The sequence below is a fragment of the Arthrobotrys flagrans genome (genome assembly GCF_004000055.1).
Source record: "Arthrobotrys flagrans strain CBS H-5679 chromosome Unknown unitig_1, whole genome shotgun sequence".
Lineage (NCBI taxonomy): Eukaryota > Fungi > Ascomycota > Orbiliomycetes > Orbiliales > Orbiliaceae > Arthrobotrys > Arthrobotrys flagrans.
Window position 1 is genome coordinate 3,658,127 of NW_027137556.1, and position 14,232 is coordinate 3,672,358.

A 14,232-nucleotide genomic window follows, 5' to 3' on the forward strand; every position below is an offset into this window, starting at 1 on the left:
ACTGACACTTGTACCTCTTCGTGAAAATGATGATGATTATGATTATGATGTTGGAGAGACTGGAATCCCAAAGGATGGATACCTTGGGAGGGTATGTAGTCGAGGGAGAGGGAAAGGGATAAAAGGGAAAAGGGAGTGAGAGCGAGCGAGAGTAAAAAAGAGAGAGGAGAGAGGAAAGAGGAGAAATCAAGGACAAGGGCCACCAAGAAAAGAGAGGGAGGAGTCCAGCCAGGAAGCAGCCAGGTCAGGCAGGCTTGTTCTCCGTAACTCGTGCCTGCCTTTGGGCTTGGGCTTGGCTGTGTCTGTCAGTTCGTTAGTTAACCGGCCGGGGTGTCAGGAGTTGATCAAGTCAGGTCAGATCGGATATGGTCCCTTTCCAGCACTGACGCTGGCACCGTACCGACACTACCTTCCTTCCTTCTTTCCTCCCTGTTTTCCAATTGCAATCGCAGAACGATAGGTTTGAGGTACCGGCGAGAGTCTAATTCTCGTGTACGAACGGCTCAGGAGAGTGCCTCAAATGGTTCCTTTGGCGAAAGGATGAATGTGAAATGCTAATAAACCTGTCCCCTGCGAACGGATATTGCCTATACTGTAACCAATAGGATCACGCCTGTCCCCGGAATAATCATCAATCCGATCCAATCTCCAGTCTCATATTCTTTATACTCAATTATACTTACGATCGGTCGAGTAAATCAGGTACTTGGCACGAAAGTCAGTAAACTGCGGTTTGGTGGACATTCGTTGTCGTCGTCGATAATACATAGCCCCGCCTGGCGTGCATCGTCACATTGCATCCGGGCTTCGATTAACCTATTTCTCCACAAACAAACATATATCAAATAACCACCGTTTTCTTACCATCATAGAATAGAATAAAAATAAAATAAAATAAAATAACATTCTCTGACAGGCTGGTATCCGTTACCTGTTACCCATCATCCCTAAATTCTATACCGTCATCAGAAAGAAAGAAACCCATCGACATCTACGCATCAAACCCAGGGATAAAATAACCAAGCCAAACACAAGCCACTCCGAACCTTCGCAAGAAAAAATAAGCCCACCGGCCCCGGTCCCAGTCCCGGCCAAAGGAATTACGAATTCGTCCCCCAAAAAAACAAAAGAAAGAACTAAGGATATCCCATCCGGTGGGTCCCATAAATCATCAACTTCTTTTTCATACATAAGCGTCTAGCTAAACCCCACAAGCCGCATGCGCAGCTTCCCTTATGAATTTTAAGGCAGCACAGGCTTCCAACCGTTTGCGAAATCTCACATGTCTATTCCTTCCCCTCCGGTGATGATTTGTAGTATACTATAGCCTTTCGTATCGTCGGTTGCCTCCCTCGAAACAACCTTCATCCGTATCCGTCTGCGTGCGTTCTTTTACTCCGATATGATACGTTAAAGTATCTGCGGGTCCAACTGAACCGACGGCGAAACGGAAAAAATAGTACATGCATCTGCAATGTGCTGTCTGCCCTGCCGCCGCCTCCCTCATCAACAACGAACATGCAACCGCAACAAGAAAACATACATATCCCAGGCAGCCGCTTCCCGAGGTGTATTGCTGCGTAAGAAGGAGGCGATTCCCACTAGCGCTCGCCTTCGAATAAACGGTATATCAAATTCCTATCCCCATGCTTCCATTTTGCCTTCTCGAATAAATAAGCTACCGGGGATCGCCGGTCAACAAGCTTTTGCTTCCAAATCCCGTCGACAGTATCCGTAACACCGTACATTTCGGTATCATCACCACCTCAGTACCTTCGCCAGTCAAACCGCTTCGACAAGGCGGCAGAGGCATCAAACACCCGATGGCATCGTTACATATCCTGCACCATCGAGTCACAAAAATAAGTTACCGACCGGACTAACCTGACTTGCTAACACGTACAGACTTGGATTTCATGCATCCGCCTCGAACTGGCTCCCCAACGAACCATTAGCTGTATCACAAGACGCAAGGGGGAAAGAAAAAAACATACATAATCGCCCAGTCGCGTTTCTCCACAATTTTCAAGGGGGACCGAAAAAACCAAACGAAACATCATACCTATGCCATCTTGGGGAAGAAAGGCTAAAAAGGATTGAATTCATTCCAAGAAGTGCTGATGCCGTTACATTTCCGTCTGCTCTTCTTTTTTCGGAAAGAAATTTCTCGGGAAAATATTTAAGATTAACCTACGAAATATTAAGGTATGGCGGGAAACAACGCCCCGTCGAAATAAGCAGGAAAAAACAAGCTTCCCCGTCTATTCCACCCCCCAGGGGGAAAAAAAATAAAATACAATGATGGTTATGAATACGGCCATGAATGCATGAATGTATAGAATGTAAATACTTCTTCACATATCAAAAAAACAATTCGAATTCGGGAAATCAACTCGAAACCGTCAAAAACCCTCAACAACACCCGGAAACACTCGACCGGTCCCCTTTTCGAACCATCACCGCAAAAGAAAAAGAAAAAAAAGAAACAACCCCAGCCCAGATCTCAGGCACAAGAAGAGAGGGAGACCATGGTAAAACCATCCCGCCGTTCCTAAGGGATCCACAACCATAATCACCCCCCGAACGAATCATCTCTTGACCCCCACGTAGATACGATGCGCTGTCCGCGGCCCATCTCGCGTGCAGATGATCTTCTTCGCGGCCTCGAACATCAAAATCATCACCAATCGATTGACAAACTAACCAAGACTTCCTCAACCTCATCCACCCGTTTACTCCACCAATCGTGAATATAAAACCAAGTTCTAAAACAGAGTAGTGTGGTATATCATACAGTACATTACAAGCGCAATTAATATAATTTTCAATCATAAAAAAAAAAAAAAAGAGAACGCCCATCTGTATAATATAACAAACACACAGCTCTTGTATCCATGCGTAAAAAAGGTCGAAAAGTAATAAAAAAAGGCCACTAATGGCGCGCAAGTAAAAAACACGAAAAGAATATAAACCCAACCTCACCGGCGAACACCCCCAACAGGTTGTGGTCGGTAGCGGAGCGGGAAGGTACATGCATAATCTAGCTCATATCCATAGCGTCCGAGATCTCCTCCTCTTCATAACTAGCCTCCCTGCTCTCCCCCTCACCGTCTCCGTTCTCCATTATAGTCTCATCGGCCTCCTCGGCCGCCATCTTCATAGCAGTTTCACACATCCACGGGAACCAAAACTCAAGGTTATTATCAATCAACCTCTGAACCTCGCGTTCTTCGATCTTGATTTCTTCGTATAAATTCTGCAACCAGGGCTGTTGGCTTCCTGGGAATCGAGAGGCGAGGAAGTTGATGTCGCGGGTGAACCCGCTTTGGCTGGGGGCTAGCGGGGTGGAGGCTTTGTGTTCGTCAAAGAGGCCTGGTTTTACCGTTAGCATGATGATGATATATAAAAAATACATCGATAAATGCATCGCAAATACCTTCTTTGTACCCATAGATCAAAACATCGAATACGTTCGTATTCATAATCCTCGTCTCGATCTGTGCCGTATTCTGTCGCGACGGATCCAGAATATCCAGCCAACTGCCACATTCAAAATCAGCATAGCCCCAAAGCACCGAGCGAAAAGGGTGATTACTTACTCCTCGCTCATATACATCCTCCTCCAAATCGTCCTCCTCGCCTCCTCCTTCCTCACATCCGGAATCTCCGCAGTCCCAAGAACCACCAGAGCCGTCTGAAATCGCCCAGCCCACTTCTCCCCCTCTTCCTCGTCAGCATCCTCGTCTTCTTCGTACATCAACGTCAAAAAGTCAACGAGCTCTTCGGCATCCATGCTCTGCCCCGTCACCGCCTTTGCAACGCCCCTCTTGAAGACATCGCGAAAACTCCGATAAGGACCTAAGCGGCTGCCAAAGGCTCCGAACGCCAATTCCGTCCCGGCTTGTACGTCGATTGCCCCTCGTGCCTCAACGCTAACATGCGCCTGAACCGATTTCTGCAACTCCACCATCTTTAATCTTCTATCGAATGCATCGGAGGCACCCTCTCCGGCCGGCTGTCCAACCATCAGAGCCAGCTTTCCAATGCTCAACTCCACCGCCTGACTCCACAAACACCCTTCGCTATCCGCCGTTTGGATCAAAGTCTCCCCGGCCTCCTGATACCTCCCATCCCTAACCTCATTGATCCACCTGACCCTCGAATACTGCCCTTCACTCTGCAAAAACCCATCCAAATACTTCTTATACCCAGGAAACTGCACCAACAGATCTCTCAGATTCCCCGTTTCAACTTGGTACTCATAAAGTGCGTACGCAAACTCTTGCCCGAACTTTTCAAAGTATCCTTCCAGCCTGGTCACAATGGCATCTCGCTGGTTCGTATAATCCTGCTTCTCCAGCTCTCCAACCTCCTGTCCGCGCTTATCCAACCAACCGTTGATCTTTGCCAGCTCTTCGAATGCGAGTTCGACGAGGGTACGGTAATCCCGATACCTTTCCGCAATATCCACCGCTTGCTCGGCACGATCGTGGAAAGCGAGCGCTCGAATCCACTGGTTCCGTCCTTTCAGATACAGATCCTTAATCTGCTGGCCTTCAGCGATATACTTTGGCGCACCCTGAACTTCACACCACGCCGCCCTCTCCACAAAATTTCGACAGGCGACTTCAACCATATCCACCATTTGATCCAAAATCGCCCCGAAATACTCCTCGGCGGGCCCTTCCTTCCTCATGCCCATGATTTTAGTATTAACCTCGATATCTCTATTCAACGCCGTCAAAATCTCCGGACCGGAAGTCCAAGGCGGCGACTCCAATCCCCCAAAATTTGCGGTTCCGTTTTCCGCCAAATCCCCATCGACACTGTACAATTTAGCATGCTGCACCCTAAATGCATGCGCAGTAGCCAAAATCGTAAGCGTAATCTCATTCGACTCGTGGATCTTCTTGATCGCTGCCAACGTATTCCCGCCAGAGGTGGTGACCGCCTCCCTTAGCAAAGGAATGAGTTCGTAAATCCTCGGCAAATGCTTCGCAAACCATTCGACCATCGGGTTCACCACTCCGGTCTGAACATCGTGCTTGATAAAGAAGGCAGAAACGATCTCAAGGAGTAACCCTTCGCTCAAGTCATTCCCCGCACTCTGCTTTTGTGCAAAGGCGCGGTAGACGGCGCGAGCTGCTTCCATCTTTTCGGCGTCCCAGAGGAGTTTCCAGCGGACCTCGCGAGGGATTTGGCGGTGCACGGTACGGAGGTATTCGGCCAGAGCCAGTAGCTTTTGAGCACGGGATTCGAGGTAGATGTCGATCGAGGGGCCGAAGGTGGCGAGGTATTGACCGTGGGAGCACATGAGGTCCATGCTGAGGTTCCTGGCTGCTTGTTGGACTTCGAGGGTTGGGTAGGTGATCTCGCGACGGCCGTTAAAGTTTAAAAGATTCTACAAAAGTTAGCTTGTTACGATATAATTCGATGCATATGATTCCTTACCTTTTCGTTGGTTCCAAAGAACACCGCCAGCTCCATCTTTGATTTAACGGGGACGGGCCGTGGTGACGGGAGCGGCCTGAGGTCCGCAGCCTCCGCATCAAAGACCGTCAATTTGAGAACCCCGGCACCCTTGGTTATGATGACCACACCGGGAGAGTAGTATTTCCTTCTCAAATCCCCACTAGAATCCAATCTAAAGTTCTTCGCGGGATTAAACGACGTTCCTTCCTGCGTGAGTTCTTCCACACCGCTTCCGATAATCTCAACCCGGCTCTGCGTCTTGAAATCGATAACCTCTTCGAAGCCGACGGTCGAGTCGTAGGCAACATCCGGGATGCTATCGCCAAACGTAAGGTCGTACATGTCCTCCGGAACAATCGAGGCGAGCACCACGGCCCTCGAAAAGACAAGGAAGGCCGTACGGTACGGGTTCGGTAGGTACAATCGTGGTTTAGCAGTATCAGCTGCGGTCCTAAGTGACTGATGAAAGCAGGAGAGATAATGCGCCTTCTTGATAGTAAACTGCGAGCCTCGATAAAGGGTCACGAGAACGAGCGTATAATGGGTGATATTCTCCCCAGCGTCACCACGTCCGTCCCAAGACGTAAGGATCAAGACGTTGGCACCTTCGGCCGTACTCTGCCCGGCTGCGATATCCAGGATCGTGAATGCTTCGCGGTCGAGCGAATGCACGTTCGGCGGACTAACCGATAGAACGCGAGATAGGATTTGCTCTCGCATATCGACGTCCGAGAGAACAACCGCTGCGCCGTTACGGCTGACTTCCCAGCGGGTGAGATGTCCGTGCGATGTAGCGACCAACAGTTCCCGTTCAGCCCTGCCGATAATCCTCCCAGGTCTCACGGCGACGATTTCCTTCCTAACATTTCCAGACTTGAAAGCACTAGCCAGACCCCCAAGAGCCCACCGACAACGCTAGATCCGATGTTTTTAAGCGTCGTAAGTTGCACGACGGGCTTTCCTACACCGTCTCGCAACGATAGGTGGATAACCCGATTCTGGTTCGTACAGATGATGAACCCCGCCGGCTCAATGTTGGCGATCATATGCGCCTGCTCGCCCGAAGATAACGGTAAAACACCTTCGACACCGCGTCTACGTTGAAGAAGTCCCTCGGTCATGGCGCTGCTAACCGAATCCCAATATGCGATCCTGCCCGTAACAGGCATGACCACAACAAGACCTGCTTCATCGTTGCTACCCGTCGGACTAACCAGGGATCCGAGGGGTTGCGGGGTGTTATGACCCGCGAGGCGATGGTGGGTTTCGTCGGATGGGAGGGGGAAGTGGTTCGGTTTTGGGAGGAGTTGGACGTCGTCGTAGCGCCAGACGTCGACTCCGTGGTCTTTGATGAGTAGGGCATTACCGGATGATTGGTCGGTGATGGCGGACATGCGTCTTGCGTAGTTGTCTATTTGGTTTTGCACTTCTTCAGCATTCATTCTATACGATTCATGATACGTAGTAAATGGTAATGACCTCCTGAATCCCTCAATTCCATCGGTAAACCTGTGAGCTGAGCTACACAGTATTTCGTCGTCTTGGCCTGGATATCCCATTAGCATCCCTCCTCATAAAACCCATACGGATAAAGCATTCATACCCATTCCACCAAAGGGCCCTTTTTCTTATCCTGCAGAGACCGAATGGAGCTCACATCCATCGTCGCGGCCGCGACAGCAGCCATAGCCTCAGGCGACGCATTGAGCTCTCGTTGCGCAGAGACCGACCGCTGCCTAGCCTTCTTCGTCGGATGGAGAGAATTGGACGCGCTGAGCAGCGAGCTCTGGCTAGATGGGACGGGTCGAGGACGACGGCGTGACTGTGTGCTAAAACTGGCGTTGGCGCTGCCCTGCGTCGACGGTTGGTCGAGCATGGACGCGTTCGATATGTGCAAGGGGTCGGTCATTGTGGATACTTATTTGGGAGAGAGAGGGGAGGAGAAGAGGGGGGAAGGAGGGGTGGCGGGTTACGACGGGCTCTTTTGCGCAAGGAGGGAGGGGTTCGAGAAGCCGTCGGTCGAGAGAGGTCGGTGGTGGATTATATTGGATGTTGGGGTTTGAAGTTGGGCTTCGCGAATGTTGACGAAATTGCGAGGTTGTCTTGTTTTCGGCCGTGGAGATTTGGCAGCTGCGTTGTCGACAGGCTGACTAAACCACCACCAGCAGTCCCCAAACACCAGAAATTATCATCTCGAGAATTTTATACGTGCGGATGGAATATATAGGATATAGGATTATTTTATTTCATTTATCTTGTAGAGTCGATACTCGAGCTTCACAATCTGATACGATAGGACAGGATATGATATCTAATCGAATACCCAAAAGAAACCATCTAGTCAAAGAAACCTCGGTCAAAAGATAGTAAGCAAGTACGTAGCCCTTCTAATCATCAAGGGTAGCAAGCGCCATCAGCTGGAGAACGCCATATTCCATGCAATCCTTTCCTTCCCAAAAACCCGAATCAAAACAGTACCCATCGACCCTACAACTGATCGTCTCCGACAGGTATACGGACCTGCTCGCCCGGCTTGAATGCCGGCAGTCCAATATACGGACATCCGTCGCATCTAATATCATATCCATGAAATTAATACATAACGGAATATAATGGAAAGTTAAGATCGTAGAAGGTTGACATACCTGAACGCATCACCGAGATAACAGTTCCCACAGCTGCTGGCCTTCCCCTCGACCGTAAAGTCAATCTCTGCCAAATCGTCCAGTCCCAGCTTGACAGCCTTTGGTGGCGGTGGCGATGCTTTCACAGCAGCGGCAAGTGCTTTATCAGCTACCTCCCTCTTCGCTTTATCCTCCGCTTCGATCTTTTCCTTCAATCCGCAGGTGCAGTCTTTGCATGCTCTCCGGCGCTTTCCGGGCTTCGGGCGGCATTCTGGGGCTATATTAACGATTAGCTTCAACCCACGTATTTAGATATAAAATATATGCGAGGAATGGGAAGACGTACGCTGCTGAACCGGCATGGCGAGATCGGAATCATCCAGCAGCTCGTTCTCATCGATCAAATCATCATCATCTTCCTCTTCTCCAAAGTCCGCATTCAAATCATCCCCCAAATCCACATATCCAACTTTATACTCCTTCTTCTCTGCCTTGGCTCCGTTCAACGGAACGGCGGCGGCAGCAGCATTAGAAGAGGACCCGTTTAAAGGAACGGCGGTAGCCCCATTCGTCTCCTTCTTCCTCCCAAACCTCAACGGCACGGCAGCACTCTTAGCGTAATCCGGCTTCGAAAACGACAAAACCCCATCCTTATCATCAACCACCAACCCAGCAAGCACAACCTGCAAGCGATCGATTCCCTTCAAAGCTTCCTTACTCTCAGCGGTCCATCTAGAACCGGGCTTCATCGACGGCACCACCTTTTGCAAAACAGTCGTACCGATATCATAAGAGGAAGAAGCAGGGTCGGAGAGGAGGATGACGGTGGCGTAGGTTTCGGCGGGGAGGCTGACGAGACCGAGGGCGATACGGTCGAGCATTTGAACATCGGTGGATGTGCGAGGGTGGGTTGCCAGGGCGGCCTGGAGGACCTCTGGTTTGGCGGCGACGGCGGGAGGACATAGTAAAAGTGTTCTGGGACCTTTGCTGGGAAGTGGGACCGGGTCGAAGTCCGAGGAGAAGTCTATTGCAGGCATTTTTCTTCTTTCCTCCGGTTTTAGAGCTCGGTGATGTGTAGATGTTAGAATTGGTAGATATAATTGCTCGGTTGATGGTTATGAGTCAAAATAACCGGAGCAAGACGATCATTTATGAACAAAGTTGAAGAGTTAAAAAAAACCAAAAAAAAAAAAACACCAGAGCTAGATCCGCGGACATGCAGAGACCGGAGATGGTAGATAGCAGGCCAGGACCGGGATGTCATAAATTGAATTAGTAATGTGGTCCGGCTAGTGGTCAATGATAGCTTGCCGATATCGCCTCCCACCTCACTTGCTCACTTGGAGCTGATCTCAAGCTCCGTCTACTACTTTAAATCTACTCTTCAGGTGATGTATCACTCCCCCTTACTCAACGGCGACACGGTACTTGGAAAAGTCGTTAGTGATTAGTATATACAGCCACCGGAGCTTCGGAGGCCACCGTCTGCAGGAGCAGATGCGGGGTGGGGATACAATCACACCATGCGATGGCCATGTACTTGCTTACATACATGGACTAATAGCGTGCGATGAAACCTAACCGCTTCAGGGACCCCGGGTCGAGAATGATGTCCTTTGTATCGAAAGTCCGGGGTAGCGACCAAGAGAAACCGGCAATTGTGGTCAAACGGGGCAATCCAGCTCGAGACGATGTGATAATATTGTCTCCTCAAAGCACGAGACTGCCCCATCCTGTATGTAATGTACATCTTATATGTACACCATATACGTGCGTATGGAAGTACCCAAGTATTAGCCTGATCCAAGAGGTTAAGTTGGAGGCTGGAGATTATAGGTCCAGAACCGTATCGACTCGACTATCCTGTCTAGTTCGTCATTCGGCCGTGCTGAAGCAGCCATAGGTTATACTTTATAAAAGGGGAGGCCACTTCCTTTGAATCCGTTTGATTTCTTGATCTCTTCAATCCATCTGCATCCATCCATCTATCTATACTACGTATTATATCATACTTGGACTGAAACCCCGCAGTTTATCGCATCTCGAACCGTCGAGTTCTGCAAACCTTCAACGTTCACTGCCGTTGATTATATATCACCGTCTCGCAATATAGAATATATACACGCTGCGCATAGAACATCACCGTATTTAATAATCTTCCTTGAGAAAGAGTGAGTATACGATCGTTCTGGCTATCGTCCGCCCTTCTCCGCGTTCTAGCCGAGTCGTGTGCTTCCTTCCCTTCCCCACACCCAAATCCGTCCGTCGAGTCTCATGACCACTTCCTTTGAGACTTTTCAGCTTTCCTTCCGGCGTCACATTCATGACTCGAATTCCATCATCCCCTCTCCTCTTTTACCATGCCAGTATGACCTAGTATACGCATGCCGTTTTTGAGAAATGCGGAGCATGCATTCGATGGGTTCAAAATGGGATGCCCCTGCGCAGGCCCGGCACCATCCCTCCCCGGCCAGACAAGCGAGCCAATGCACAATCTGGAACGGATAAGGCATCACTCCACCATCAGACGTCACCTTTTTTGAATTCTTTCGCTCCGGCTTTTCCCCGACTGCATTAGCAACCCCCGGTCTGGAGAGTTATATCCAGATCTGGCAAAATTCCCATATTCGAATTGATTCTCGCATCGGAGTCTCTTTTCCTTTTCCCGTGGCCTGACCGAAAAGCTATTTGCGTCAGTTTTTTTAGCTAACCATTAGCTACCGGTTATACCCCTCCGCCCCTCTGATGGCCACTGGTCACGATGGGAGGAGAACTCGAGTGACGTTAATGTTAATGTTGGGAGTTCTATAACCCCGTGATGAAGCATTGTGAGCCATAATTTACGCTGTCGATTGATATATAAACCTTCCCTTCTTCCTCTTCACCATCATACACCCTCGGAAAACATTCAATTGGCATTCTTCTCCTTACCCAATTGTCCCCTCTTCGTACATACATTCATACTCAAATCGATCGAAACTTTTCTAACACTTCTCCAAAAAAAGAACCCAATATCATACTCACACGACACCCAATTCAAAATGACCCGCACAACCAAAGCCAACGACATCCCCCACAACAACCCGGAGGCCGCCAGTCTCATGACCGAAGCCCACTACCCCAAGTTCTTTGCTAAATCCGGGTTCGTCGACACCGCCCCCTCAAAGACAAAGAAAGACGGCGGTGGCAAAGGCAATTGGTATGCATCCCCCCAACAACAACACAACATCTAGCGTGGTGGCGTGGGTTGTTAACATTACACTTCGCAGGGGCCATCCAGGCGATGAACTCGAAGATCTTGAAGAGTTCAACATGACCCGTCCTCGCCGCTATTCTAACACAAGTCCAACTCATACCCACTTCGGATTGAAATCCAAGTTCGAAGCTCATGAGGAGGATCCACTTTATGACGAAGAACGTCATGGACCTGTCCCTGAGGAGCACGTTACTACCACTGCGGCCGTCAACGGCAACGGTACTACCGTTGAGGAGACTCCTGCCGCTTCTTCCGAGGCTTTGAAGGCTTGATTCGCCAGTCTGTGGCGGTTCATTGATTACCGGAACATTCTGGTGATCGAATTTTGTGTTTTTCTTAGTTTTATTTTTTTCCATGGGAATTTTTTGAAATCGAACGGATGGTACGGACGGCGTGATGATTTTCTTCTTTCTTGTATTCAATACACCTTTTTTTCATACTTTTTTTTTGGGTGTTAAGTACAGGGATCTTTTTTTTTACTAAACCATTCTTCGGGAGTTATATTTCAGTAACCCAAAGAAAACTCCGGGTGGTCTCGACGGTTTCTGAGATGGTGGGAGTTTTTTTCGTTTGGGTTCTGGATGCTGGGAAGGAAGGGTACATAAACAACATACGGGGGATTTTCACGGGGTTTCTTACGAGAGAAGAGAAAGTCGTGTAAATTCTCGAATTTAAATAAATAACAGAGGCTCACATGTAGTCTCTGTCCCTGAATCATGTATTTCCCCACTTGTAAACTTGAAGCTGTAGACGTCTGGTACTTGGATATCTCGGAATGGTACGGGGGTATATAAATATTTGAATTCAAAGACCAAAAACTAAACGATAGCTATAGCTCTTCTCTCGCAAAGTAAACGTGTAATATGCGTACATATAAAAAGGTCCCGGTGAAAAAGAAAACAGCAGTTTCCCCCCTTTGTCCCTTTCCTTGATCCTGCCGGCGTGTGATTCCAAGTTGTGAAAATGTCGAGCGAATTCGCCGTTCTTAATAGGTATATTTCAAAAGAGGTAACGGATAGATTCGACTCCCGCCTCGCAGGTCGTATGCATCCCTTTCGTTCGTATTCCCATTCGGGTCGTATGGATCGTATATCCTCATCCTTTCATTCTCTTCATCCCTCCCTCCGAGATCTCTCGTAACCGATTTCCTTTTCAAAAAAAAAAAAACCCCCCGTTAAACCATCTATTTCTCCACCATCCTCAAAATGAAATTGACAACCACGGCAGCCAACAACGTGACCGCCAACACCGTCGGTCCAAACCTATCGTCAAAACTTCCGCTGCCCCTTTTCCTGATCGCCGCGGCACGCCAATGGTACGTGAATAATGCGTAAATCATGGTACCCATCGCGATGAATGTGAACAAACCGGCAGAGATGCGGCCGACTTTATCGCCAAAGTTGAGGAGACCGACGGCGAGGCCGCCGAGGATCACGGTGAAGTTTAGCCAGGAGAGGAACGTTCCTGCGTATTGATGGGCTTTGGGTCAGCGGTTGGGGGCGGATGGGGGTCACACGGGGAGCGTACGTTCGTTGGCAAAGTAGACCTGTCGGTTTGGACGTTAGAACACCGAACGTATTGTAATTCGCAAAGGGAGAGGCGGAAATACCTTTGGCTCGACCCTAACCGGCAGAGCAATCCTCTTGCCTACCATCCATCGTCAGCAAACCTCATCGGCGGTGTTCTAAAAAATGGTGTTTTCTGCGCCGATGGCCAATGCTTCCCAATGACGCAACGAAACAAACAAAGGAAGACGTACCCGGAGCGGTCTGCAGAAGCGGTTGGCTCGACATGATTACCACTACTTAATTACCAATAAATATTCGAAAAAAGGGTAAACTCTTGCGGTAGATCGTTGGAGAGAGAGAAAGAGAGGATTGAAAGTAAAGTTGAACGTTGTACTGGAAGTTTCACAAAGTGGCTGGGAGGAGACCAAGTCTTGACGGGGAGCCAAAAGCAGGAACAAGGAATCGGCCGTTGTCTTTTGCTCGAACAACTTCCTCAGAGGTAAACACGAGAAGAATCGAACAAGGCAACTCCAAGAATTCGAATTTAGTATCTTGACGTTTAATATTACTGCCTGATTTTTCTCTCCTTCGTAATAGTAAAAAAAAAAATCTTGAAGAATTTTTTTTGTCTCCGAGACTTTAGAAGAAAAATTTGGGTAGTCAGCACAGCCATTCCCGCCCGTTCGCCAGTTTTTTCACTTTCACGGGAGAATAAGGCCGGCAGAACCAACCGGCCCTTGCACGTGGATTGTGGATTGGTGTTACAGCATCCCGGCTTCGTGGGCAATTATAACTTGGCCATGGGGGTTACGCATATTTCGTCATGTGGCGGGTAACTCCGTGCCATGCTACTCCACGAGCTCGATTTATATTCATTTCGATGGTGTATTGCAGTCGGCACGCACGTTTATCGCTAAAAGTTAGCGGTTCGGTGTGTCCTCAATGGGCCGGCCATGCCGGCATGAACTTATTACCTAGTAACGAATTATGAAAGATACATCTACTTGTCACTTGAGCATGCGCCGTACTACCCTTTTTATACCCTTTTGGAGAAATATATAAATAGAATCACCACTCGCCACCCTTCTCTTTGGAAATCTTTTGTGAAATCTTAAAATTTTAAAAACAGATATTGCTTTGATTTAAATTCCCACCGTATGTAGGCTGTTATCAGCCGGACTGCAATTGTTTGATCTCAGTCAGAGAAACTTTATAAATTATATAATTCCAGAACCGAAGCAACTTGTGAGAGATTTTGGTGAGGGTTTCTCTCGCTTTTTCTATCCATGGGACCTCTAGTTTTTCCGATAGATGCGTTCGAGGTATCTCGAGGCACATGCGGTAGGTATTTCATCATATCAGATCAAAGAGA

General features: G+C 48.7%; 5 protein-coding genes across 5 annotated transcripts; 2 read left to right on the plus strand and 3 right to left on the minus strand.

Moving 5' to 3' along the window:
• Nucleotides 1–1,474: 1,474 nt before the first annotated feature.
• DFL_009104 (uncharacterized protein) lies at nucleotides 1,475–1,955 on the plus strand (the record flags this gene model as incomplete). The annotated part of the gene is made up of 2 exons (XM_067638936.1): nucleotides 1,475–1,625; nucleotides 1,906–1,955. 2 exons carry the CDS (start codon nucleotides 1,475–1,477, stop codon nucleotides 1,953–1,955), a joined length of 201 nt encoding a protein of 66 aa, XP_067486774.1.
• A 1,085-nt stretch (nucleotides 1,956–3,040) lies between these two features.
• Nucleotides 3,041–7,381, minus strand: DFL_009105 (uncharacterized protein; the record flags this gene model as incomplete). The annotated part of the gene is made up of 7 exons (XM_067638937.1): nucleotides 3,041–3,372; nucleotides 3,437–3,540; nucleotides 3,600–5,401; nucleotides 5,452–6,387; nucleotides 6,438–6,883; nucleotides 6,952–7,018; nucleotides 7,076–7,381. The coding sequence occupies 7 exons, from the start codon at nucleotides 7,379–7,381 to the stop codon at nucleotides 3,041–3,043; spliced, it is 3,993 nt and encodes a 1,330-aa protein (XP_067486775.1).
• A 578-nt stretch (nucleotides 7,382–7,959) lies between these two features.
• Nucleotides 7,960–9,133, minus strand: DFL_009106 (uncharacterized protein; the record flags this gene model as incomplete). The annotated part of the gene is made up of 3 exons (XM_067638938.1): nucleotides 7,960–8,044; nucleotides 8,118–8,373; nucleotides 8,443–9,133. 3 exons carry the CDS (start codon nucleotides 9,131–9,133, stop codon nucleotides 7,960–7,962), a joined length of 1,032 nt encoding a protein of 343 aa, XP_067486776.1.
• Nucleotides 9,134–11,137: 2,004 nt separating this feature from the next.
• On the plus strand, nucleotides 11,138–11,624 carry DFL_009107 (uncharacterized protein; the record flags this gene model as incomplete). The annotated part of the gene is made up of 2 exons (XM_067638939.1): nucleotides 11,138–11,295; nucleotides 11,366–11,624. 2 exons carry the CDS (start codon nucleotides 11,138–11,140, stop codon nucleotides 11,622–11,624), a joined length of 417 nt encoding a protein of 138 aa, XP_067486777.1.
• Nucleotides 11,625–12,535: 911 nt separating this feature from the next.
• On the minus strand, nucleotides 12,536–13,145 carry DFL_009108 (uncharacterized protein; the record flags this gene model as incomplete). The annotated part of the gene is made up of 4 exons (XM_067638940.1): nucleotides 12,536–12,816; nucleotides 12,880–12,898; nucleotides 12,962–12,999; nucleotides 13,112–13,145. The coding sequence occupies 4 exons, from the start codon at nucleotides 13,143–13,145 to the stop codon at nucleotides 12,536–12,538; spliced, it is 372 nt and encodes a 123-aa protein (XP_067486778.1).
• Between the last annotated feature and the right edge of the window lie 1,087 nt (nucleotides 13,146–14,232).